Source organism: Mycteria americana, chromosome 7 (genome assembly GCF_035582795.1).
Source record: "Mycteria americana isolate JAX WOST 10 ecotype Jacksonville Zoo and Gardens chromosome 7, USCA_MyAme_1.0, whole genome shotgun sequence".
In the NCBI taxonomy this organism is placed as follows: Eukaryota; Metazoa; Chordata; class Aves; order Ciconiiformes; family Ciconiidae; genus Mycteria; species Mycteria americana.
The window spans coordinates 13,787,266-13,814,266 of record NC_134371.1 but is presented as its reverse complement, the minus strand read 5'-3'; the positions used below and the strand labels follow the sequence as shown (position 1 = coordinate 13,814,266).

Sequence of the window (27,001 nt, the reverse complement as noted above, 5' to 3'; positions counted from 1 at the left end):
GGTGGGGAGGGGGAGACACTCTTTCTCTGTGCCAGGCAAGGCAATTACAATGCTGGCCCTGAGTCCATCCTCTCTTCACCTCACAATAAGTCTCTGTGTGCAACAGCCTTAAGTCAAACTAATCATGTAAAAATAAAAATATACTGAGTCTGGATTTCTGACCCATTCCTACAGCAGGGCCAAGAGTGCAAACAAAGGAAATGGTGAGGAGTTACTTACATCCATGGAGTAATGCTCAATCTGATAGATGGTGGTCAGCCCCTGGGTCGTGAAATAATCCACACAGGATGAGCAGCCCAACCTCGCTAAGAAGCTGCAGAGGAGGAAGGAAGGAAGGAGAGAGAAAAAAGGATCACCCTGGCTGCAACAGCCCAAACCACAGAAAACCAAACACTCAGCCAACCTGCAGCAACAGGAAACAAAGCTTTCACCCTTGGCTTGACCTTCTCCAAGACATCCCAGGCCAGCAAGCCACATCACTGCCACATCAAGCAAATGAGGGAGTCCTTCAGCTTGGCTCCTAGCAGACAACCCTCGTGGCAGCATCTTGCCTTAGTCAAGAGCCAGTGCTACACAGCCTGGATCTTGGGGCAGGAAGGCTCACAAGGACCCTCCTGCCAGGTCACTTCACCCAGAAGGTGGCTGAGCCCGTGGCAGCCTGCTGCACGGATAGAGGGCTTCAGCAAGGCGGTGGGTCTGGGGCTCAGACACATCATGCACACAAAGTACTTCAAATCAGCACATTCCTCCCTAAGTGTAACGGATTCCTCCTTTATGGGCAGCATCTTTCAACCTGTTTGACCTCACGGAGGGCAGAGGGGCTTCTGACCCCAGCCAAGGCTTGTTGAGTGGCCAAAGGGGAAAAAAAGAAAAAAAAAGAAAAAAGAAAAAAGAAATGTTTGCAAGACTGCCTGGCGCCCTCAGCTCCACCAGTCCAATAGATGCTGCATCCCTTGGCTTTCTTGCAGTCCTAACGTCCCTGTTTCTCTCAGCTGCTCAGAGGTGGGGGTCTGAGGCTCGGTGCCCAGAGGGTGCCAGCCCTGGGACTGCCCAGACCCACTGGGATCCAGTGCTCCAGGAGAACGGGGCGAGGGACCTGGCAGGTCCCTTCAGGCTCCCGACACGAGGCCTCCGCTCCCTTTGGGGGGGAAACGTGCGCCGGGCAGCCTGCTCCCGCTCACCTGACGATGCTGCAGTCTGTGGGGTACGGAGGAGGGGGGGTGCAGTGGGACGTTGAAGGCATGGAGAGGGGAGGAGGCAGCGCCTGCGTGGGGCTGAGGCCATTCATGTCGCCAGTCATGGCCATGTGGGTGCCCATCATGGGAACTGGAGGAGAGAAGAAGGAGGAGCACATTGTTACCCAGGCGTCCCCGGACCCCTGCTTCGCCCCCAGCATGGCGCCAAGGGACAGCACCCGCGGCCGAAGCGGCCTTAAATCCCCTGCAAAGCCCCACACAGAGCGAGCTCACAGGGAATTTCAGGCAGGGCCACAATGACCGCACAAGGACCAGACGACAGACAGTCCTTCAGGAGCAGCTCCCCTCGCCAACTGTTGGCAGCGCCGCCGCCGCCGCGTCACCTTCCGTTACAAACGGGCTCGGCAGAAACCTAAGCAAGCCGCGGGCGTCTCGGCTTTCCCTGCTGCAGGAGAGGAGCGGGACAGAGCCAGCAGAGTAACCCAATACAGAAGCCAAACAGCTTTGTTTTCAGAGACACCAAGAGCACCCGAAGGGGATCAGCAACAGGTGTGGGCAAGAGCCCAGTGCGTTTGAAATTAAAAAAAAACAAAACAAAAAAACCCAAAACACACCCCCCCCCCCCCAAACAACCAAAAAAACCCCCAAAACCACCCCCCAAACCCAACAAAACTCAGCCCCCAGAACCGTGTCTGTCATTCTGGATTTACAGGGCTGCTGGGCACTCTTCAGCAGCCAGGAGGAAGCAAGTTACAGAGCTGCGAGGTGCAGGTATTTCCTTTGAAACTAAGAAGTGTCGTAATTGAACCAAGGCGAAAAAGTTTGCCATCTCCTCTGCTTGGAAAGGAAGAAACAAGTCTTGAAAGACAGATGACAGTGCAGCCAGCCAGATCTGCAGAAGAAGCTCTGTTCACCCCTGTGAGGCTCAGAGCAGGATGCTGAAGCTTGGAGAAAGCAGGTGACTTGCCCCGTGGCACAGCAGCGAGCAATATTTGGCTCTGCAGGTTCCCAGCCCGGCTACCACGAATGACTCCAGGCTCCCAGGACTAACACTTCCCACTTGGAGGTGCCAAGTCTCCTTCCCTAGATTAGTGGGGTGCATGCACAGAGCAGGAGAAGAAGGCGTGAGGGTTTCTTACTGTTGGTTCCCATGCCGTCGGGGATGGTGGTTGGGGTCAGGGCATTGCGCTGCTGAGGGTTAATGAGCTGGCTGACCGAGGGCAGCTTGTTCATGCTGTTCATTTTGCTGAGTGGTGGAGAGTTGGAGCCATAGGATGACTGCGACTGCATGGAGGTCCTGCAAACCAAGGAGATGTTAGGACAGGAATCACAGCAGCTGAGCACATCCAGGGGGCTACATTTTTTGTTTGTGGCAGTGGTGAGCCACTGCTGGTGAAATCGCTGACATCATGGGAGCATCACAGATAGAGATCATGGGAGAGAGAGTCAACAGGAAGTAAGTTTCCCAGATATTCTGGGTATTTAAAAAACAAATGGTGAAATACTGACAAAGGGAGCTTCACTTTCGGTTCAAATTTTTTATTTAAGGAAAAGTTTCTACTTAAGTTTTTCAGTTGAAGCCAGCAAACAGCTGCCAAAACTCAAAAATAGTATTTTTAAGTTAAGCTCTCCTTGTGGTCAAAGGCTTTTTTGGAAGAACAAGAGTCGAGGAAGCTATCTCAAACCATCCTAACTACCCCTAAAACCTGCCTGCAGAAACAATTTTCAGATTGGGTCACACTTAGCACCTTGGTTTCTCCAAAATTCCTAGTTATTTATATAATCAGGTTGTTATGAGGTGCATATATAACAGCCAGAGGCTCTTTGCTCAAGACAGACTCCATACACCTTAGGGACCACTACTGAGATGGTCAGACCTGCTTGGGATGCCGACACACAGCTTTTGCTGTGTGGACTCTGTATGCAAACCCCGCAGGCTGCTTGCAAAGAGTATCAGATTCTTATTACCACTTGACAACAGCACTAGCCTCCCTCAAGTCCAGACAGCCCCAAACTCCACCCAGCATATCCACAAACTGGGCCAGAGAAGCTTGCTGGCGAGCTCCCCCTCCCCTGCACCGAGGGTCCCAGCTGCAATCCCACCTCGTAAGCGATCCGGACCGTGAAGACCAGACCGCTTCTGAATGGCAGCCCGATTCCCAGATCGAGTTACGGCTGCGGCATCCCATCTGGAGTGGGGTCTTATTTGGGATATGCAGAAAATGATCATTAAAGCAGGCCCAACAGCTCAATTGGCAGAGCATTGCCATGCCACAAGAGAGCGGTTTTTTCTTTCTCTGACGCCAGGGGCGTTTGCGAGACTGGGCAAAGGTGCTGGGGAAGTGGGCATGCTTCCCAAACAACATACCCTCGCAAGCTGTGCTCGCCCAACAGAGTAGAGGTCACCCAGCTCTCTGCGGAGCCCGGCACTCATTCGGCCATATCGTGGTGACCCCGTGGTGAATGTGCAAGGGCACATTCCCATCTTATTTCCCACTGGGAAACTTGTTCATCTGGGTATAACTGGTTACACCAATTCCTGGGAACTGGCTTTCCTTCTATGCAAACAGAATAGTTATTACTTCAAATAAGTGAAGTGTAAAGGAAAGAAAAGGCTTATTCCTAGATAATTTATTAAAACCTTCAGCACTCAAGGTCAAGTTTCGTACAATTACATTGTCTCCAGCTTCCTGCACTTTTAAGACTTGCAGTGTTGGGTGGAGAAAACATCTATGCTAACAGGCTAGAGTATCTAAGGCCCTGAAGAAATGTTACCTAATTACACAATTACAGGAGGTACAGAAGGGTGTGAACTGTCCTTTGGCAGTGAAGATGCAGGACAAGATCCAGCAAACTTCATAGACTCAAGGAAGTGGAAAGCACAAGAAGCTTCACAAATTAATATTAACGATGGCAGCAACTCCCAAGGGGAAGTGAAACTGAGCCATGAAGTTCAGACCCAACTTTTCAGGGTGAAGGGAATGATTCAGATCTGAGGTTTCAATTCACCAATTATAAAAGTTGAGGCCAGCCATGAAATTCAAGTCAGGTTGACACCACCCTTAACCTAAGAGGCTTCTGGATTTAGGACCAAAATGAATATTTCTACTTTACAGGTTCAGGCACCTATCCTAACTGAGCTTCAGCTGGAATTAATACACACCTGAGTAGTCTCTTAGGGCAAAACCTGCATGATATGCAAGTGAAGAGGTCACCACATACACAGTGAAATTCCAAATCAAATCAACAAAGACTTCCCAAAAAAGATTTAATTGCATTGTTTAAGCTCAGGACTGATTTTATTCAGAGACCTCATGACTAGAAACTTTTTTTTTTTTTTAAAAGGATGCCTGTTGCTATGAAACAAGATTCTCCAAGGAGGTCACTAGTGGGCCTAACTTTGCCCTCTCCACCACTAACAGTGATCTCAGCAAAGCTAGTTAGGAGACTACAAAATGCTTTGGGGATAAAAAAACCCCACAACAAACAAAAACAAAAACACCAAAAAAACCCCAAGCAAGCAAACACAAGCTAACCCAAAGCACCCTACACTATAGAAAACATGCATACTTTAACATATAGCTTAAGGACTCCATTCTTATCTCATTCATACTCATAAGAATCAAGATTAAGACAATCAAGCTCAAGTGAATAAAACAGGAAACAGAAGCATTTTTCTTCATACCCATACTCATTTCAACTAAACTATTCCATCACATGAGCAGATATCTAAAAGGTCTAGAGAAAGCCATCTAGCCAAAGAAAAGTCACAAGATAAACCAAGATGCAAAATTTTATTGAAAATTAATGTCACACATCAATATAGCAACAGCCTTGGAAACACAAGAAAATGTTTTTGGTATTAAACACACGGACTACATGGTGTTTGAGGATTCATTTAAAATATATTGCTTTTTTCTCAATTTTTTTAAAACAGGTATTATAAGAATGTCATGCACAGTGATTTTCATTAAAGTTATACTTACTATGTCTCAAGAAAGATTAGGAGTAGGAGCATTAACATTTCTTTGATATCAATGCCAGTGAAATGCATTTTAATATCAAGGTATAAGGACTTCAATTAAGAGACTATTATACTTCTTGGAACAGTCTGATACGAAAGGCACTGAGTCACATTCTGCAACTGATTTTTCTCTCTTCAAGAGGCTATGTAATTATTTAGCCAATAACATTTGTAGTTATGCAAGCTCATACGAGGGCAATCGCCTCTCATGCTTCAAGGCATATACTGATCATCTCAAGAGGTCAGGAATGAACTTCCTTCTCCCACATATGAAGCACAGTTCAGTTCACAGGTTACCTTGTATAATTCTGCGCTTTCCCAGCTCACTGGATATCAGCCCTTCACCAGAGGTAGGAAACTGCTTGGATAGACCAATTACCTGATTCAGTAGACAAGTCCTAGAGTCCTCATTCACATTAGATGAGCACACCGTCATGTAAGCAGCCTTAATGCAAATGACATCAAAGGTTCATTAAGTGCAAGAATAGGGCAGCTCAGGCTCAGAGAGTTTAAGATTTCACCCAAGCCCCTGTGCCTACAGTTTGCTATCCCTGAAGACCTAGAGCTAGTCGCAACGCAGAGAGACCCAAGTGGAATCAAAGCTGTCCAGTTCTGGGCCTGCCTTTCCTTACAGTAGCCACAGCAAGTGCAGCAAGGATTACATCCCAAATTTACATATAGTCATCGTGCCCATTAGCAATGTTTTTTCAAGTAAGGTTGCCCACTGGGCTGCATAACACTGGGACGTCACTGATCTAGTCTAGTAATGGCACACAAGTGACACAGATGATGCTCAGTTGCACTCATCCACTTTAAAGGCCCATGAAGCAGGACACTAAAAAGCAGAGAGAATGCTCTTGCTTTCGACATCTCAAACAGCTGCTATTCTAAAGCAAGCAATAGTGCATCTTTTCAACCACACAAGTGGTTTGTAGGCTTGGTAATTAAGTGGGAGCAGGGAAAGGAGGAGCCCTGATTGCCACTAGGCAGACAGCAACTACAGCACAGGGACAAGGGCAGCAACAGTGTGTCCCCTTAGATTTCAGGTATGGGAATTTCCCAAGGCAGGCAGTGGATGTAATCTGCTCTCCAGTGAATGGAGCTATAATACAGGGAGTGGATATACATCAACTAGTTGACATAAACTGATATGACCTGACTGACTGATAAGGCCCAGTTAGTCCACTTGGTTATTCCTTGAAAGGAAAAGGCTTACTTTTCTGAAGCCCCAGAGATGACAAAGAAGCAATCAAAAGACAGTTGGGAATAAGTTTTCTTCTTTTATCTGCAGAGGACAGACTACGAAGCAACTTCAATTGCTTCCAGCTCCAGGTTATTTGATTTAAAAAAAAAAAAGAAAGTGCACCTTCTAAGGTAACCACCTAGTAGCTGGAGAGCAAATCAAGTCACCATTAAGACCAGTTTCACAGTCATCATCCTCGTGTAGGTAAGGAGGACAAATCGGAAAGCCTTTCCAGAGGACAGTGGGATCCAAATAATATACATTCTTGTTTGGTGGAAGTCCCAGGTGCTGTATTGCCCATTACGGTACAAGAGACTTCCCAGAGGCCAGACCAGATGATGAACTGGAGCATGAGCTGGAATGTCCCTGTGTGGGTTATGGATGCCTTGTATCTTCTGGTGGGCTGCCTCCTCAAACTTGCTGGTGGACAGGCCCTGGAGCAGAGCTCTAGATACATATTAGTGTGCCCCTGTTGCAGTATTTCTGTATTGCCATCCACAAGCAGACAAGACCAAGATCCAGAAATAAACCTTCATTGGAAGGACAGACTGACAACGCCAAGCATAATCCTGCATTTGGGCTGCATTTGCAGGCCAGATTCCTGCCTCTCACAGGCAAAGGAATAGTATTGCCTTTCTTCTCCCAAATAAAAAGGCACAGAGCAATAGTTATCTGCTTTGTGATCTTGAAGTACTTCCTGGAGTGTCCAGGCAAAGTAAAGAGGCACTTGATTTGGTTAGCTTTACACAAGGAATGATGGTAGAGCTGCAACTCTATGAAATAGTCACTGCTAGTATTTAATTAGTTATTATTTATACTTAATCACAATTTTGGGGGCTCTTGTCCATCAGCCCTCCCCCACACTGCTATGGTACAACAAGTCTTGCTAAGACAACGAAGGAGATATCCAGAGATGGGATATGGCTCTCAAAGGAGATGTTAGTACAAGTCATCACCTGCTCAGATCATAGCTCTGCTGCCTGGAAGCGGATGATATGATGTTCAGAGATAAGAGTCTTCTCCCACCGCATCAGGCTTTTTTCCTTGGTGGGTGGCCAGGAGGCCCGCTCTGCATTTGGGAGGCACCTTATCTTCAGGCTGTGCCTAACCGCAAGTGTGTCAGAGCTGGGTATGCACCTGCCCCAGATAAATCCAGCATGGACTGTACTGCACGCACACAGGTCCCCATCAGTATTGATCCAGCCGCCCTGTGTTTCTCAGGGGCTGCTGATCACTGGCATTTGCAACCGAGCTCTGCTCCCCAACCACCGCTGATCTTGGCAGACACCAGCCCACAGGGAGCACCGTTCTTGGTGTACCTTCAGTAACTTCTTCACATTTCTACTTCCTGCAGCCATCAACATCAGAGTTCCTCAGGAGACATGCCACTGCCTGAGAGTGTGGGTTGAAGGACACTTCTCTACCAGCATCAGGGGCTGTTCTTCATGTAAGGAGGTTTGAGCACCTGTTGGTGGGGAGAGCCACAGCAGGCATCATGCCCACCCTCAACCAGCTCCTCCCTCATCGCCAGCATCTTCACCTAGTGCCACACTCAGCAATGCCAGGTTAATTCTGCAGCATGTTACTTGCCTGTTGATTGTTCCTTCTTTGTGCTGGTCTGGGCTTGACACTTAGAGATGAAGTTTCCAAAGGGTTCAAATCCACCTTGTCAAGCCCCATACAAATGGCCTTCAGAGGCGGAGTTTGATACAAGCAGTGTGAGGATTTACAAGTCCTTGCTGAGAAACGGTCTCCTGCGCAGGAATTGCTAAGCCAGGATGCACATCACGGACACAATAAGCAAAAGCCACTGGTTGCAGGATTAATGGACAAGGTGGGCATGGCCTGAGGCCACCTGGCTGAGTCAGCTGCAAAATATGCTGGCACCGTTTTGCTTTGATCTGTGAGGTTTGTAGTGATGGGGTAAGATGTAGTAGGGTTGATGAATACTCTAAAGCAACATCTAGTTGCTGAATGTCTGCAAGGAAAGGGGCAAGCTCCAACCCCTTTTCACAGGTAGGGTAATGAACAGTTTTGGACACTCTACCCTTTACACCTTCAGCTGCAAAGGGACAGGGACACTAGGCACAGATGGATGTCATTACACAGAAAGACTCCAACCTCACGTTCACCTTGTGCAGCTCAGACCACCACTTGGATTGAGCCCACAGAGTCCGGAGGGACCTTTCTAAGTTCAGCAAAGCTGGATTAATGCCAGTAGTGCTGGTGCAAAGTCAAAGTCACCCACTCTTCCCTACAATTTTGATGTATTTTAAATCAGACCCTTTATGATCAGAAATAAGGGGAAACAATTCATGATGCCAAATTAGTGGATATTTCTACAGAAAAAAACCCTGATGTCTTACCAGTGCCAATTCATATAATTACTACCTCCCTCTGTCCAGCAGTACAAATACTTCATCTACTTGCACTATTACTGCATGACCAGCATTAAAACAGGCCAAATTGACTATCACAGGCTGTTTAAACACACCCAACCCTCTTCCATCCCCCCCAGCCCATGAACACATTTTTAATTTAAACAAGACAAGAGGCATTTTAAAATTGAGACCTGCTCAGAGAAACCCTGCCAAGTTTCACAAATACAGAAGTAACAGGAAGGAGTATCAACAGGTTACAAAACCAGGAAGAAAACGTTACACCAAGACAGACAACATTGTGGTTCCTGACCTCCCAATGCTACGGGCTACATCTAAGAGGTCTGTAGAAGTGTCTGTTCTTTTTGCAAAGTTTGAGTCCCTTCAGGAGATTACTCTCGCTATTAACTCTGTTGCTATCAGGCTGTGTATTTGCCCCACTGTTCCTAGTCCGCCAGCTGGGCAAAGCAACCCCACCAGCTCAGTTTACGGATATACTGATGGGTTTGGGGGGCTGGAATGTTTTAGGATGGCATCGGTCTGTTTGGGAGGGTCTCTCCTTGAGTCCGTGAGTTCACTCCTGAAGCAGGCTGAAAAGAGACTGTAGAGAAGGAACCAAAGAAAAAGATGAATGTACAGGACCCTTCACCAGCCACCACAAGAGAAACAGTCACTTTCCACCTTCATGATCACAGTATGGGCCTTGAAGGAGGGGAAAAGCAGATGTCTTAGCAACTATAGTGAGGGTATGTGACAGGGAGATTTAGAAAGCTGGAAAGCCCCAGGTACAAGTGAGTGCTTGGCAAGGAAGAGAAAACAACTTAGCGACAGGGGAAAAGGAGAGAAGCAGCTTCCATTGAGCCCACTTCAAACTTCAACTACTTAAAAACCAGAAGCTGGTGCTAGGGAGAGAGGATGGTGCCTACTGTGAAAGGTCCATATTGATTACATCTCAAAGCCAGGGGACCCTCTGCACTAAAGCCGAGGGGTCCCTGGGGCCACCAGCTGATGCGGAAGGCACTGCACTCTTGGAGCCAGCAAAGCAAACACAGCACGTCTCCGTATACCTAATCCCACACTTTTTCTTGCTTACTTTCATCTTGGCAATCCTCTAGTGAGAATGCTATCCAAGTGCCTGGAGTTCACAACACATGCAAGCACAGCACTACAAAACCAAACCAAACCATGCAAAAATCCACTATTAGCTTCCACACCAAAAATTAGAATAACTAGGTGGAGATATGAAAAATACCTTCCCCACCAGCCCCCTCCCCACCACAGCAAGCACTGGGATCCTTGCAGCTCCCGTCTCAGCTGGAGCGCTCCAGGCACTGGATAGCTTGGCTCTGTCATACCTCAGTTGCGAGGTTAATTCCCTCTCATCTGGATAATGAGCTGTGCTGCTCACTAGATTGAAAGGCAGCCAGTGGGCTGGTAGCTGCAGCCCTGCTGATATGAGAGAAACGTTTGCTGGGATATAAGAGCCTGCTGGGACTTAAGAGCCCTCTTCATGGTAGCCACTGGAAGACTTTGTGAAATCCCTTCAATCATGCTATGGCCAATTCAGATAGAGACTGTTCTGAAAACAGTGCTCAGCAGGGTGAAACCCACGACGTGAAATTTTGTTGAATATGGAAAAGTGTTTGTGTAATGTAAATGTATTTCACAGTAGAGTATTGAAGAAACTTTCCCTCCCCAACAAGGCACAGGCCACCTCTGGTATCTCAGGGATCTTCTGGCAAATCCATGTTGTTTTAAACAACAGTGGCAGACCATGAAAAGGAAGTCTTCTTAATAAACGCGTGCTGCTGTTCAAATATGGGCCCCAGGATTTGGCAATGAAAAAGGAAGAACAGAAACTGCAGCTGAAAAAAACTTCCCACCTATGATCATGAAGGTATTTGGCATAACAGTAAATAAGGGAAAACCATGCACAAAGAAGCAAACAGAGAGAGGAGATGAGACAGAGGAAGATTGTGGTCTGGCACAACATGGAGAAATGTAGTATTTTTGGTCATCTTGTGGGACACAAAGCTTTCTGCTTGACACCAGATTTGTCCTTTTTATTCCAGAACAGTAAGACAGTTGCATCTGCTGGCCTACCAAATGCAATGCCCGTCTGTATGTGCATGAGAGCAATTATACAGTTGTTTTCCAAAATGACAGATTTATTTTTTTAAAACTACTTTTCACCATGATAATCTCATCCTTGCTTTTCCTACTATTCAAAAATGATGAAGCTTTCCATGTTGTAGGAATTAAAGGGAAACCTTCCCACACACCAAGAAAGCTTTTCTATGTTAACCATTGCTCAGAAAAGTAAACTGAAAAATCAAGTAATTCCTCCATCAAGGCTTGACTGTGGAGCACATGTGGATGCAGCTCTGTTTTGAGAATGAAGAGCCAAAGGTAACTCACAAATATCCCGGCCCCACAGAGACCTTTAGGACCTACAGCTTCCCACACATTTGAACCTGGTCACTGCATATGCACTTTCCTAGCTCCCAGTTTTAACATACACTTTGAATGAAAGCAAGCCGAGACTGAATTTTGAAAGTACATCTCTACTTATAAAGTGATTAAAGCCAAAAACAGACCCACAAACGAGTCACCGTGCTGCTGAGTTTGGCCAGCCAGGCAAGGAAGCAGTGGCAGGACATCTCCCAGCAGCATGGAGTTCGCTGAACCTGCTTGCTTGCAAGGTTGCTCCTACCCAAACCAGTTCCTACAAAGCGTCTTTTCTCCCCATTCTCACATTGAGACCTGAAGCTCCTTTACAATTCTTTTTTGGGGTGCAATTACATCTATAAGTCTTTTCAGCCTAAATGCCCCTTAGCCCTGAACACATTCCTTCAGAAATTAAGTCATACCCTGGATTATCGAGGAAAAAGCACCAGAACCCAACTGCAGCTAAGAAGCTATTGCTTGAACATGCATTTCAGCACAGAGGACCCTGCTTGATGGCAAGCTGTCAGCAGAGACAACTGCAGCAGCTCTGGACAAACACAGAAAGTTATTTTTCTCCCCACTCCTGGCATCCTTAAAAGCTCTTAATCTTTCTCCCCAGTATCTGAGCACACTCAGCAGCTGAGAAAAATGAGTATATAACTGGACAAGTGCCAGGAGACATGCCGAAAGAAGCTTCATTAAATTAAATGGCTGGACTCATACATGCTGGTCTTAAAGGTAACGCAAATACCAACCTCAGTTGCCAGGAACCCATCCTATTGATATAGGAAGAATGAAAACAGTAATTATGGCAAAGGAACTGTCAGCATCAAGTGAAAGCTGTCATCTGCTGCCATCCATTTCTGCTTACAAAACCATTTCTCAACTGAAATGGCTGTAGTTCAGGTGGAGCTTTGAAGACATTCAGCTGAGCGCACAAAGGCCGCAATGCCTAGCAGCTACTAGATACAAGCTATAGTATATAGAAACAGCGCAGATGACTGATAAAATTCTCATTATTATTATTAAGTGCCTTAAAAAAAAAAAAAAAAAAAGAGTCCAGAGCCCCTGAATGCTCCAGCCATTTTGGCACAAGGCTTTTTTCACACCTCCACAAGACTCCAGCTGACACTAAAAACACACAGGTCGAAATGTGAACACATGCAGAGATCTGGCAGAAAGCCGTGGTATTGCAGAAGTCCTGAGACAAGGCCAAGGCACCAAAATAAATCCCTACAGGCTCAAGTGGGACTTATGTGGTGCCTTGGCCTTGTGCTAACCTCTGCAGAGGAATGAGTTATACCCGCAGCCTCTTGACGCGTGAGCTTACCAGCAGGAACGCATGAGATCTTAAGCACTACCGCTGGTGGCTACCTACGGCCCAGGCGGCTATTTTCTGTCACCCGATACAGCAGGTGAAGCAATGCCCATGAATGACACCGCTTACTGTCTGTCTGGGAAGTCATTCTCTGACCCAGTCTCTGTAACTGCAAAGCTTTGGGAACAGACAGGAAAATGGAAGCCAGACACATATTTGGCTCTTCTTCTCCCCATCCTCCTGCCACTTACACCACCCAAAGCAATCTTGGCACAGCCCTGCCAACCAAGTTCAGATAAGGACTACGTCTGCCCGGATGGAAAGTTTCTCATGTGCAATGTGGAGAGTCAGTGACAAAGTACAGTTTTTAAAAACAATGTAAAAGTGCATACATAGAGTCTTTCTTTGAAGTGCCCACTGATCACAATTCTTACATGTTTCATCCTTGCTCCCAGACTTTCAGTTTCCCTTTTTATAGCTGAGGAACCTACAGTATTTATACCCCACTGAGACACCAGCCCTCCAACAGCACCAGAGATGCGCAGCAGTGGGGTCCGAGCGCTCGGCTGAGCCGGCGCTCACAGTCCTGGCTTCATGTGCTCTTGGCAAGATGCTCAGGTGGACACCTTGGAGAAGGTGTGGAGATGGCTCCACGTTCACTGCTGTTCCCATGGAGCAGATGAGAGAAGAGCACACCCACCCTGCGCTCCCCAGCTCGGGCACACACGTGCATTGGGTTTCTGTCTGCAGACTGTTCAACGGCACTGCCTTGCTGTGCCTTGGGCTCCAGCTGGAAGTCAGAAACGAGGCGCTGAGCCTGTCCTCGTTCACCCTCCAAGGCCAAGAGGTGAATTGTGTGGGACAAGAGACTAGAGAGGGACCTTGCAAGCAGTCAGGACGTGCACTTGGGGAAGGAGCACTGCTTTGTCCCATTGCGCAGGTCACGAAATCTGAATCTCAAACTCATAATATCTCAAGTTCTGGTCCAGAAACTTGGCTTTGGCCAAATTCCTGGCATCAACTTCTACCAGCTCCGACCAGGGGGTTAACAAGCAAGCTATGCTGTTGGAAAGGATTTTGCCAACACAGTACTCGACAAGGGCTTGGCCCTCGGTTGAGCACCACATCCCTACGAACAACTGTGCAGAAGCCTTCTCTGTCTCTCTCCTCTCTCCCCCTTCACACCATCCTCGCTGCACAGGTCACTGCAAGCATGCTCATACTCACTGCTTCTGGAGCAAGTGCTGGTGCTGCTGCTGCTGCTGCTGCCGGTAGGTCTCAATCGTGTGCTGGGGAAGGTACTGCATTAGTTCCAGGGACTCTTTGATCTTTAGTAGCATTTCATACGTCTCCCGTCCCCTCACCTGGATCATGGGAAAAAGAAAAGAAGGAAAAGAAAAGCCTTAAAGGACTGCATCTATAGTGACAGCCACCTTAGCGAGTTTTAGATAAAGTCATGTAAACAACCAGAGCAGGATGCAAATACTCTGTTTATGCATACGCAATAAAACCGCTAAGCCTTGTGCTAGAGGTACAGCAGATAATGTTGAAGAGCGATAATCTGACACTGCAGGCTAATGAACATCTTGGGATTGTCATCTGGCTCGATGTAAATCTGTGCCAACCAGAAGCAATATTCTGATCCAATCTGTTAGACAGAAAGTGTCTTTACCTGCCTCAGATGTAAGCAGATCTGGTGCCGAATCTTACATGCCTTGAGGAAAAAAAGAGTACTTGAATTTGAGTGTTGGGTTTGGATCTCCCTTCTCCGTGGTTTGTGATTTATCCAATTAAATGTGGCTCATGAGGAAGCACCTAAACGCCAGTTACAGATACTTGCTCTTTCTGATCCTATGCTGAATACAGCGCATTTCACTTGTCTCACTCCACAACAATGGTAATACATATAAAAGCCACAGAAACATCCACCTTTGTCAGCAAGGCAACACCCATTAGCTCTAGAGAAAGCTGAAGTGCCACAGACCCAGAAATGACAGAGGAGGAAACCCAGATAGGTCTCCAAAACAATGTTTCCACCAGGACAGACAGATTCCTTGGGTATTCCCATATGCCTTGCACAAGCCACTCTCAGTCAGCAGCTAATGGGATTTTTTTCTTTTTTTTTTTCTTGGAATATGTATTTAAAACAGATAGCTCTGGGGATTAAAAAAAAAAAAGAAAGAAAAAAATTCCACATCCCATCCCCATCCTCAGTTCTCTCTGAGGTCTAGGTGAGCAGCTGACTTGCCTCAAGGCACTGAGGAAGATACTGAACACGGGATAAATGCAAAGATAGAGAGAACTCACGGGCAAGTACAAGAGTTCATCATCTGGGGAACGTCTTTTTTTGATAGATGTCATCTGTATGCCATGAGTTCCTTGTCGAAAAGCTGGAAGAGAAACCCCAAAAGCATCCCATTAAAAAAAAAAAAAAGAGGGGGGGGGAAGAAAAAGAAAAAAAAAGAGATACAGAAGAGAGTCATGAAGTGCATGGCCAGCTCAAATCCACAGTGCTCTGCCTGAGGCACTCCAGAACTGTACTTGCAGCTCCTGGCTCCAGAAGGCAGACACGACTTTGCAGATGTTGGGTGGCCATACCGCTTGGGGAAACACATCAGCCGAGGAGCGCTGGGTATACGGCAAAACCCCAGCAAGCCGTACCTAGAACAAGCACTGGCTCTTTGCAGAAAAGACTGCAAGCTTTGGTGTTACAGTGCTCACGAGCTGTCGGTGGATCAGTGATCCATGAAGGCGAGACAACAGGCAAGGAGCACACGGAATTCACGGCAAAAACAAAGCCCCCCTCCAATCCGCCTCCTGTTAAAACCTGCTGCCTTGCTGTTCAGCCTAGTGCCATCACTGAGAATACGCGGAAAACCAAAGCTGTGAGCACGTTGCAATCCTTAGAGCACAGAGAGAGGCCACCTGCCAGAGCACCTCTGATGCACAACAGGGTTTACGTGCAGGCTTAATCTAGACCCCTGTGGCTGGAAGACACATGCCACAGCACAAGACACTGGCTAGAGGGAGCAGAGAATGACAGCATAGTCCCAAACAAGCAGTAAAGGTTCAAAAAGTGGTTACAGAGTCCCAGCTGTGTACCTTGAGGGTGGCAAATAAACACCCCCTCCAGCCACTGCTGGGGGTCTAATCTAACACAGGCAGTGCTGCAAGGGAGCCCGCAAACCCAGATTGTCAAATGCTGTTTTGTGAACACCAGCTCATTTTTCAGGCTGATTCAGCCTGGGAGAACAGATGCCTAATGCCCTCCTGCCCCCAAGCCCATGCACAGCACTGCTCTGTCCCCGCGGCACAAGCACCGGGGTCACACCTGCACCCAGTGACAGCACAATCTGCAATCTGCCCAGCTCTGCCAGCTACTTACGGCGCTTCGTACCATCACCATTCTTTGTGCTGTCGGAGACTTGCTGCTTGCGGATGCTGTCCTCGTCTGCTTTGCGATCTCTGCCTGGGCAAGCGCAAATGCGGGCTTCGAAACATCGGCGGCCCAAGACTTGCCCACTGAGAAGAGAAGTGAAAGAGGAAACGTCAGCTGCCAGCTCAGATGGGGGCCAGCAGCATCCCTCAACTTCACACCAGACTATGCACAGACAAACCCAAATTTCCCATTTCCCAGTCAGGATGTCCCAGGTGTTGGACAACTCCCACATGCAAAGATTTGAAAAATATCCTATGGCCTCTTGTATCGAACTGTCCCTAAGGATATGCAATGCTTCCCTGAGTAGAAGAGGAGCCAGAAGGCCACCTCTCCAGCAAAGGCGTACACTCGTGATGCACTGCTTACTCTCTGGTTTCCAGTGTCACAATGATGAGGATCGGGCGACGGTTCATCCCTCCCACGCAGCTACTGTTACACATGAAGTTGTACAAGACTGTCGTGAACTCCGTACCAACCTGGATGAGACAAAGGGGATGAGCAGAAGAGATGGTGGATGCAAAGCTCTGCTTTTTCCAGGCTCTCCTTTTGTACTCCCACAGCTGTGCTACAATCAGACTAGCATGAAATAGGCCCCACCACAAGGCTTCCTTAAAAGAAATGAAGAACTCCTGCCCTCAAGGGATAAAGAGGGTGTTTAAAAGCTCATTTCTGACAAAGAGGAAGAAGGGATTCACTGTGATGAGGATGGGGGAAGCACAATATCCTGACTCCTTTGACGAGGGTTACAACCCCCACCCCTTTGTGTGCTGGGATGCCACCACCCTGAGCTCACAACGTACCTGGGGAGGCTCGTAGGGGACCAGCACACTCTGCCTCCCGGTGATGGGGTCTTCTACATACTGGGCATGGCTGTTCCCTTCCACCCTGATCAGGTGGCTGGGAGGTGCAATCTGCCCTGCAAGGGCAAGATGACAAAAAAACAAGAGACTGTTCAGTGAAGCAAGCTCACGCGCAGGGCAGCAAGATCTTCCACCAAGGGAAACCCCCGCACCTGGCCCCAGAGGTCTATCAGAGCACACACGTGCCTCCCAGCCCTTAAAGCATCCCTTCTGCCCACTGCCAGACACGAACGGCAACGCAGACTTTTCTCAAGCTCACGGTGGACACTTGTGAGTAAACTTGAACACCGGCTTCCCAAGATCCCAGACTAAGCGAGCCCAAACATCAACTGAATGACAGCTCACAGCAACTCTTTGAGCAGATAACTCCATGTGGATTTTCACACTGGCTGAAAGCCTTTCTTTTCCTCCCCCTAATGTGTACACAAAGCAAATTCCTTCAGGCCTCAATCCCTACTCTTTTCCCCATCAACTGCTAGCCCTCTTCTGTTCCCTCCCATCAGTCTTGATCCTAAGGAGCCAAAAAAGATTCAAGCAGCAGGAGAAATATGCATTTAATTAATGGTCAACTTGAAAAATCATGCTTGCTTACAGCAGCAGCAGAAGGGAACATGATCTTCTTTGTCTCTAGATCCCTTTCCAATAATTTTAAAAAGCAGTTTCCTTCCTGCAAATTTTCTTCAGTGTTTCTACAATATACAACTAAATTCTGAGGAGAGAAGCCTGTTGTGAGTTCATCCAAAGAATTTGTTTTGTCTTTGAACTGTTCATTTCTTACTCGAAATACAGCGTATTTCTAGAGAAATAATTCTTTCAGAATAAGAATTTAGTTTTAGGTTTTTTCTTTCTTAAAACTCCATCACTGAAGCAGGTATCAACAATCAAAATATCCAGTTCTGTCAGAAAAGCACTTTCTAATATGAAAAACTGTTTCAAAGAACTGTCTCGTTCCACTCTGAGTTTACACTCCAAAGTCCTTGCTTATTTTTGGGCTTGTCTAGCTGGCTGCATTGTAACCAGCAAAGGGATCCAGGCTCCTGAGACATCCTGCTAACTGACACCAACCGGGTTTTTTTACAGTAGGAGATAAATAATGCATGTAGAATAAAACAGATGCTCATCTGAACTTATGTGAACTTAAGCGGCCAAGGCAAAACAGAGCCCAGCCCATGAGTTTGCAGAAAACCCCACGACATTTTTAAAACAGCTGCTGCTTCACTAACATGAGGAGAGGCAAGTAAAAGATTAAAACATTAATACTGAACTGATAGCGTTAAATGTACAGGAAGGTTGCCTACAGTTGATGCTGGCACTTCGCATTATCCTGCTAGAGATAAACAGCCCCTCCGTCTTTGAGGTGTGGATTAAGGACTGGAGATGATATTGCATCCTGTTACTAGATCCCTGTCCCAGCGACATGGAAGCTCATTCCTGAGCACAAGAACAGCTGCTTCTCATTGCGGGAGCAAAAGTGGAGCAGGGAAAGGCTGCCAGAAGGGCACTGCCTGCTATGGGGACAGACACCATCCAACCTGGGCAGGCGTGAGGTTTATTTCGGTGCTTTCTTCCCAAGGACATGCTTGCACAGGGACAGCTAAAGTATAGTATGAAGCTTCCTGCTAAGCCCAGGAAATAAAAAGCTGCACAAGACGTTGCAGGGAGGTCTGCTTCCAGCGGGTTTGCTACGAAGCTGCTGTCAAATCCCGGCACCAGCCACTCATCAGCCAAGCAGCTTTAGAGAGGGACTGCCAGCAAAGCACTGCCCTCCTTACCCTCGTTGAACTCCCGGCTCAGCTCATGGTTTGGGCAGCGTTTGACCACTTCGGTGACATGTTCAGCTTTCTTGTAGACTGGCATAGCCCTGATAACGGCTCCCTGAGGCGGCGGGGTCATCACTTTGATCTGGATGGGACATGTCTTGGCAATCTGGCAGTACAGCTTTTTCAGTTCGGTGGAATACTGGACGGGGGAAAAGAGCAAGAGAGAGTCAGGATGTTCAGCTAGAGGTAGAGGCATGCCAGAAGGATGGAGATGGGTTTGCACACGTAGCTGAATGCACCAGCTACTGCATGCACATTGCATTTGTTCACACAACAGCCACACTTCCAGACAAGCGGCAAAAACCCTAGACCTTTACTTGTTTTAGAATAGCAGAGTATAAATGTACAGCTTAGTTTTCCCAAAGGCAAAAATCTTCAGATAAAGAGCACTGCTTTTGCATGAACAAATACAGTCTTTATTTCTCTTGGGCACATACCTCCTCTTCCAACGGCCATGCATTACCCACCTAACAAAATGGACACTGTTCTTTTCACAACATAGTGTAATCCTGGAAGCACTGGAAACCACACACAAAGTGTTTCATCCTGTTTTGTACGGAGCCCTCCTACTTTTGCAGAGGGGTGAAATAAAAACATGAACCTTGGAATTGAACAGTACTTGAAAGCAAGACCCTGACCAATTTGCGAGTTGTGCCAAATCTGATGTTTCAGTCGTCTTCTAAAAGCATCTCGCACCTCTGCTGACCACCTCTGTAGCAATCTCCACACTTCTAAACTCAAAGCATTATGTCGCCAAAAGAGGTAAAAAATAAAATACAGATTTTTTTATTTTTTTTTTAAATAATCAAAGCTCAGAAGTGTTGAACAGCCCAAAGACCAGGTCCACAGTGGGACCTAGAGCACAACCCAGGAGCTGGCTCCAAAAGGGAGGCTGTGACTGTCCTGGCGTGTGCAAGGAACACCTGGAGCAGAACAAGATACTCTTATTCACCGTGCTGATTTGGAGCATATTAGATTCCCTCTTTTGTTCCCCACCAAAGCAGTAACGCTGGTGCAGCGTTTTCCTGAAGTGTGGTCACATCTGGAAAGCTTTACTCAGCAAAACATTGAGGCATGGGCTGAAGTCATTGGTTTCTGTTCAAAAACCCTCACTGAAATAAGGACAAGTGCTTAGCAGGAATAGTTGCAAGGAAACTCTTACGTGGTTCAGTACAGTGTAACCTGAACCCATTTTTCTGGAAGTCCTCCACGAAGGAGACTCTCCAGTCTCCTCTGCTGTACAAGTTTCTTTCAAAATTCTCTCAAAATACGGCAGTTTTCATCAGTACCCCACTCCAGAGGCATTCAGTTTTCTCCTGGTGCTCAGGCATTTGCGAACGCAGAGCTCTCCCAGTAACTCTAACCACGTAACCCACAGGAATTGCTGGCATTTCCCCACTTCCATCTCTTTGGTTCTTGCAGAGAAAGAAAAGTGAAAGCCCCAAGGTGGTTGTTTTCTCAAAAAACATCTCTAGCAGCCATGGCCAACACAGCCCTGGTCCCAACTGTTCAAACAGAGCACTGACAGGTTCATACAGGTCGAGAGCACGATGTGGCCATCCACCGTGCTGGGATGGGAAGAGCCGGCGCACGCATGGGTGGGTGGCAGGTGACGTGGCAACAGAAGGTTTAGCTAGCAATATTCAGGGATTATTTGCATTTCAAAGTGTACATATTGCTAACATAGGAAAAACCAAAGTTGGGAGAGAGACACCAGGGAGGAGAGGGGGATTAAAAATAAGCCAAGCTGGTCCCTTCCCTCCTTACTCAATGCCACCCTGCCATATGGCAGAAGATGCTATGGGTATCGAAGCTAAGGAAAAAGAATTATTTAAAATGCAAAGGCCAAATTGTGCAATGTATTTTATGTGCCTGCAGGCTAGAGATTAAACCCACAAAGGATTTACCCAGCCCGCGGAAATGGGGAACATGCCAAACAATTACAAAAAAAGTTGCGAAACAGATCTAGATGGTGATTTATATCATACATCTTTTTAACCTGAAATTCCTTATTGTTTTTTAATTAAAAAGCAATTCCTTACTGAAGGTAAGGGTGAGCTCACTATGTTGTCTTTTCATCTCAAGTGGCAGGAAAAGAATCAGTTCTATTTGAACGAGGAATAAAATTTAGAAAGCATTGTTTCCCTCAACACATCAGTTTGCTAATAGCATTGTGAAGGTTTCAAGGACAGAAAGCCTCAAAAATCTCAAAAAGCCAGCTAATCGCTTGGATGCCTTAACATCACTGAAGTGTAAAGACATTGGGCACCCAAAGGCGGTGGGCAGAAACGAAAGCATAAATATGGAAGTGTGATGGCGCAGGGAGGGCACAGCGCACTCCAGGAGCCAACGTGTCTGGTGTCTGCAGGCATTTGGAGAATTGAACAAATGGAAGGAGATACACGCCCCTCGGTCACAGATCAGGAGTGTTGGTGTTGACTGTAATTTTATGTATAATATCTTCAAAGACAGAAAGCTGAGGTTACAACAAGGGGGGGGGGGGGGGGGGGGCGGGAATCACTGCTTTCAGAAGGACAGGAGAGGTGCCCAACAGCAGCATGAATACCGAGGCTCCAGGTCAAACGGTGTGGCCCCTCTGCCAGCAAAGGAAGGGATCTGCTCCTCGTCCACCCTTCAGCACCCCAACTGTCAGAACCCTTTGGCTACAACCAGCAAGGAAAGCATCGGACCTGCAGCTTAAATTCACAGAAAGCACAGAGCCATGGGCTAATGCGTTATGATGAACAAGCCTGTCCAACAAGGAAATATATATATATGTCCCCAAAACATGGGGCAGACTCCAGAGCTCCAGGCTCTGGCCAACACCTTGAACTTGGCATGTCAGAGAAGAAGGGTGACCAGAAGCCCACCTCTGCTTCGGGACACGATCAGGGCACGGGCAGGCAAGCAGCAGCACCCAGCAGAGGCAGATGAGATGGCAGGAAGGCTGCGCCGCCTTTTTGTTACCCGATTGCAAGAGGAGTTGAAACCTCATGGGCACTACACAGGGCTCGGGGCTGTGGCACATCACCATGATTTCACATCTACCTCGGGCACAGCCGCCTGTGAGTGTGCAACCGCTGAGCGGCCGGTCATTTAACACCGGTGTAAATCTGTCCACGGGGTACCTGCTGTCAGTCAGTAAGGGGCCCGAGTTCCCCACCCTGCCAACTTTGCTGCAACCGTGGGTAACCTGACGCCCCGCCATCTATTGGCATAAACAGATGCGAACAACTAGGTCACAGTGACTTCATACTAGATCAGTGATAATAGCTATATCCTCGGAGCACGACAGGATATTGTATATAGATTTCAAAGCAAATAAGCATCAGAAAAACACCTCGGGGCAGGAGCTGTCTGTGCATTCAGAGAGTGCCTGCAAGCAAGGGTCACCCCTCTCGGCACAGGTGCCCCTCCCCAGTGGTCCCCAAACTACCCCACCTCGCAGAAGGTGACAGCCCCCCTGCCCACCATTTTGCTACAGGAACTGACGGACACTTACTGTATGAGGGATAAAACCATGAGACCAGCAATTCCCAGAAATCCAGAGCATAATTATTAATCAATGCATTTCTGTTGCTTGCCAGTGTAGGAAAATTAAATTAATTAGGAGCAAAAATACCAAAAATGAGCTTGACCCAATCAACAAGCCTGTCCTTTAGTGAGATGACAGTAGGCATGATTTAGCAGCAGGAACAAAAGCTGCGCCAACAGCCTGAGGAGTGTGAACACCACTTCTACCAGATGAGTGGACCAGAAAGTTATTTAAAACAAAAGAGCGGAGCCTGGCGACGTGTTATCCGTTCAAGAGGGAGAGGAAAGAGCTTTGGCTCAGACTCTTCTTTGGGGTTCGAGTGCTGCACGTCATGCCCAAATAAGCAGACTTTAAGAGATTACTAAGAACAACAGTGAATTTAGCTTTTTGCTTAATAATATGTTTTAAAAGGAAAGAAGAAAACATTCCAGCGCCTGCAGCCCTGCCCTCCCCACCTGCCTGTGCAGACATACTCTATTACCCACTCTTGGCACCCTGGCTGGTAATTCAGTATCACAATACACACACGCCAGCTACCATCAGGCAACACCCGTCTGATTTCTCAGCAAGCCCCTTCTCCAGAAGGTGTGTCAACAGAGGGTTTAAAGGAGAAAACAAAACACTTTTCACCTCTCAAATAGAGAAATTTTGCTAGAAAGGACAGAAGTCTCCTGGAAGTAAGTGCTGGGTGCAATACAAGCTGCAATGGATTTTCACTGAGCATTCAATTCCCCTGCAAAACTCTGATGCAGCAAAATCCCCCAAGTACAAACTAGTACTTGGAAATCTACCTCTAACACCAGTCTCACTGTCTGATCTAGCCGAGGGATTACAGCCCCTAAGTCTTTAAAAGGAGCAAGGTTCAGCCAGCTCTGTGAATGCTGACGGATGTCAACTTGAAGGTGATCCCAGGGGCTGGCTTACGGCGTGACAGCTCCCTGAGCACCTTCTGCTCAGATCAAGATGTCTTTCAAATCTTTTGCAAACTTCTTTCAGTAAGTCACGTTTTAGTTCAACTCAGTTAAACACTAGATCCATTTTACTTGACGTTTTCAAAGCCATTGGTCAGCTGTGCTTTCTCCCCTATCAAACTAACTCCAAGAAGGGGAAAAAAGAACAGGTTAGAAGAGTGGGAAAGCAACATTTACTTGCACCAAAGAATTTGCAGATGAGAACAAGGAGTCGCAAAGAAATAGGAAATCACCTGCATAAGGTTTATTCCTTTAGGAGAAAGAAGGCAATGGGAAGAAAGGAAGTTACCTACTAAGAATAAAAATTGAGATTTATGCATGCACCTTAAATGCTTTTGCTTTGATGAACAGTGATTTAACTTTTCATTCACAAAAAACTGTTGGGGGCATGGGGGGGACACCAGATACACGTGTGCACATGCACACAGGCTCTTAGCAACTGACTTGTACCCAGAGGACGCTCAGCAGGGAAGCCCAAGAAGAGCTCTACCAGGAGTGCAGCGGACATGGACGTCTCCTGCTAGATTTAACCTTCAGCTCAGCATAACCTTAACCCCACCGCTTACTAGCTGACTTGTTGTGGCTCCAGTTTGAGGTCCTCTATCTCACCCGACTCCAGAGAAAAGCAGACAGGTTGCTGCTAGTGGACATAGCAGACATTCAAACCACGGGCACGACAGATACGTCCCAGCGATCGTCAGCCCCGACGTGCCTGCAGATCCACCACGAGTGATGACAACCCCCAGACTCTCAGCCCACCGCACCAGCGAGATGCGCCCGAGAGCATCCCCGGCCTGACGGGGAAACCACCATGCGACGGCCGGGGAGGACGGGAGCGGCAGGCGGTGCTGACACAGCCCCACAAGCGCTTTGCAGACATTTATCAAACTTCTCCGCCCCGGGGCAAAGGAAAAACCACGTCACCCGCTTTTCCCCCTTGGGGAAGGGCAGCGATTCACCCAGGGGCGCCCGCCTTTGCAGCGACTTCAACTTCGTTTTCCCCTTGAGCTCCTCTGCCCCCTCCCCGTCCCCGCGCGTCCCGCGCCTCGCCCGGCGCGCACGGAGGGTGCTGACGAGCTATTAAAATCCTTCCTCCGAGCGCTTTTCCCCAGGAGCCGCAGCCAAGGGCCGCCTGTTGCCACCTGTCAGTCGCAGGGATTAATTACCTGCGCCGGGCTGGGAGCGGCACATTCCTCCCCGGCCTCACCCTCCGAGATGTTGACATCAGGCAGGTGGGCCCCGCGTCCCCCCGGCCGGCAGCGCGGAGGGGACGGCGGGGGGGAGGGGGAGGAGGGGACGCGACCCACGAGCTGCGTGGGGACGAGCAGCGCCAGCGCCACGAAAACCGCAAGAGAAACGGGAGAAGCGGCAGGAGCATGTCGGGGCAGCTCCGCGCTGCCCCGGGGCAGGCGGCGCTGCCAACGCCGGACCGGACGCCGATGGCAGCTGATGCTGCACCTTGGAAACCTTAATGAAAAAAAAAAATAAAAAAAAAATCTATATAATATGTGTGTGTTGACCTGCTTAGGTAAACGGGGAAGGGGAGGGGTGGCAGGGAGGAGAACGGAGAAACGTAGCCTGCGGACAAGGATTCAGCGGGACGGTGCCTGGTGTGCCGGATCCCCTCCCTGCGTGCAGCCCCGCGGCCGAGCCGCTCGCCCTCTGCCCCCCGGCTGCGGCTAGCCGCGGGGCTCAGCCGCGGGCAGGGGCTTGGGAGAAGCGGTGCTGCCCACCAAGCCGCTGAAACGGGACGCTGGCGCTCGGCTCAGCTGGCACGGCTCCTGGGTTGTGCTATCGCGCGATGCAATGGGAGAGAAAAGCAGTTTATTCACAACGGTGAAAGAAGCCGGAGAGAAAAGCGTTCACAACCACCTACTCGCCTTGGCCGAGAGCGCCAGCTCCGTGTTCCCCCCTTCGATTTCCTCTGCGCTGCACTCCCGTCCAGTCCCCCACCACCACCCCACAAAGACTCATCCCCAGCCATGCAGCCCGTCTCAGAGGACAGTGCTGAAGCGGGCTGAGCAGAGTGTGCACAGGGACACGCACAAGTGGTCATGCTGTAGGAGACCGCCTGAAATTCCCCAAAATACTGAATTCGGAGCATCCGCTAGATTCTCCCATCTTTAGGAAAATGAGATCGTTCGTTCATGTGACAATACTTCAGCCTCTCACTTGAGGCTCCCCAGAGATTTGAATTCAAAACTACCTTTAGGCTGTATTATCTGCTTTAGGAATACTCCCACCTAACGTTGTCAGCAAAGCCACAATGGCAACAGAAATAACACTGATATTTTCCCATACTACTTTTGCACTGTGGAACAGTTGTAAATTTGAAAACTTCACATCTGAGGGCTTTTACATTTCAGTTTCATATCTGGAGACATTTCATCAACAAATGAAGACCTCTGAGGTTTGGCTTGAAAACACTTTTTTTTTTAAATGAAAAAAAAAACCAAAAAAAGAATTACCTGAAAAGTATCCTGTTTCAAGAGAAAAAAACCCTGATGGAAAACTTCAGAGGCAAGCTGGGAATTATTTTATGCATTTTTTTTCTTTGATACAAAGTGATGGCTGTAAAGGAAGGCTTTACTATTTGATTTTGTTGCTTAAGTTCTCTTCCTTTGCTAGTCTATTTTATTTTTTAAAGTCTTTTTGAAGCTAATTTCTTTAAAATCCAAAACCATAAGACTTCTCTAGTCAAATGACCTTACCTTGTGTACTCAGCTCACACTCTGCTCGTGCATTATATCCAGCTTCTCTGCCAGTTTCTAAACTGAAACTTTAGCAGTACCAAGTAAGTTTCAGATGCTAACAATGTCTAGTAATTTGCATTTCTGATAGGCTACTTTGCACAGGAAATTTTGCAAGTGAGGTGAAGGTATGAAACAAGAGCAAACGTGCTGAAAGCCAAAGCTGAGCCAGTGCTGAACGACATCTTCCCCTGTGGGTTGCAGTGGGTGCCCACTGATCGCGGGATCCCACATTACAAAAATAACGTGGGAATTTTCTACTGAATGAAGTAGCTTCCACAGGGAGCATTTATTTTATGTTATTACCCAAAATCTGAGGTACACTCTCAGATACCTTCTTGCAAACACAAGTTTACACACATACACAAAACACCCAAGAATTATCCTGAACATCGCATGGTTCCCTCTGATGCAATGTAACAGGCCAAAGCACACATGCTTTGCAAGCGTACCAGGCTCTGAACGCTGCACTGATTTCCATAGGGTCAGAGTGTCTCCCAGCTCACGACTCTGCACATCCCTGTGATGTTATTTTCATAGGCTCTGCCAATTAACAGACATTAACACTGTCAATTTACAGGCCATCAATAAAATACTGCGTGTATCTCCTTCCTCAAAGGACTTTTCTTTAGGATGATTTTGCAAAAAAAGCCTCCCATGCATGGGGCCTCATGCTGCATTGTTATACTTCAAGTACTGGTTTTTGTTTTGGTTTGGGTTTTGTTGGGGTTGGGGGGGGGGACGGCGCTGGACACAGGCTCTTTTTATCCTGTTCAACTCTCAGACTCTCAAGTTGATATCTAGGTCTCCCAGTGTCTTCTGTATTACAAATGCACAACAACATAAGCAACCCGTTTGACTAGCAAAGAAGATACAACACAGAAACATACACTGTGGAAGCCCACTCTCATACTACTCAAACTCACCTAAAGGCTATGAAGTGTTAACCTTTGGCAGAACAGTGAGGAGTAAACAAAGACTAAAATATTAGTTAAAATTGGAATTGAAAAACATCAGCT

At 47.6% G+C, this 27,001-nt stretch overlaps 2 protein-coding genes across 3 annotated transcripts in view; both read right to left on the bottom strand.

The window, feature by feature from the left end:
* Positions 1–27,001, bottom strand: part of LPP (LIM domain containing preferred translocation partner in lipoma) — an 826,113-nt gene that overhangs the window by 155,723 nt on the left and 643,389 nt on the right. The gene's annotated exons all lie outside the window — the stretch shown is intronic.
* TP63 (tumor protein p63) overlaps positions 1–27,001 on the bottom strand; it is a 109,522-nt gene that overhangs the window by 4,097 nt on the left and 78,424 nt on the right. Inside the window, exons 5-13 of one of the 2 annotated variants that reach the window (XM_075507124.1) lie at positions 18,679–18,865; positions 16,847–16,962; positions 16,413–16,522; positions 15,993–16,129; positions 14,915–14,997; positions 13,835–13,971; positions 2,336–2,493; positions 1,182–1,326; positions 220–313 (exon numbers count right to left, since the gene is read on the bottom strand). In XM_075507124.1, coding sequence (XP_075363239.1) covers positions 220–313; positions 1,182–1,326; positions 2,336–2,493; positions 13,835–13,971; positions 14,915–14,997; positions 15,993–16,129; positions 16,413–16,522; positions 16,847–16,962; positions 18,679–18,865 — 1,167 coding nt within the window. Of the gene's footprint in view, positions 1–219; positions 314–1,181; positions 1,327–2,335; positions 2,494–4,989; positions 9,443–13,834; positions 13,972–14,914; positions 14,998–15,992; positions 16,130–16,412; positions 16,523–16,846; positions 16,963–18,678; positions 18,866–27,001 lie in introns of those variants that run through there. The other variant, XM_075507125.1, reaches the window with a different exon arrangement.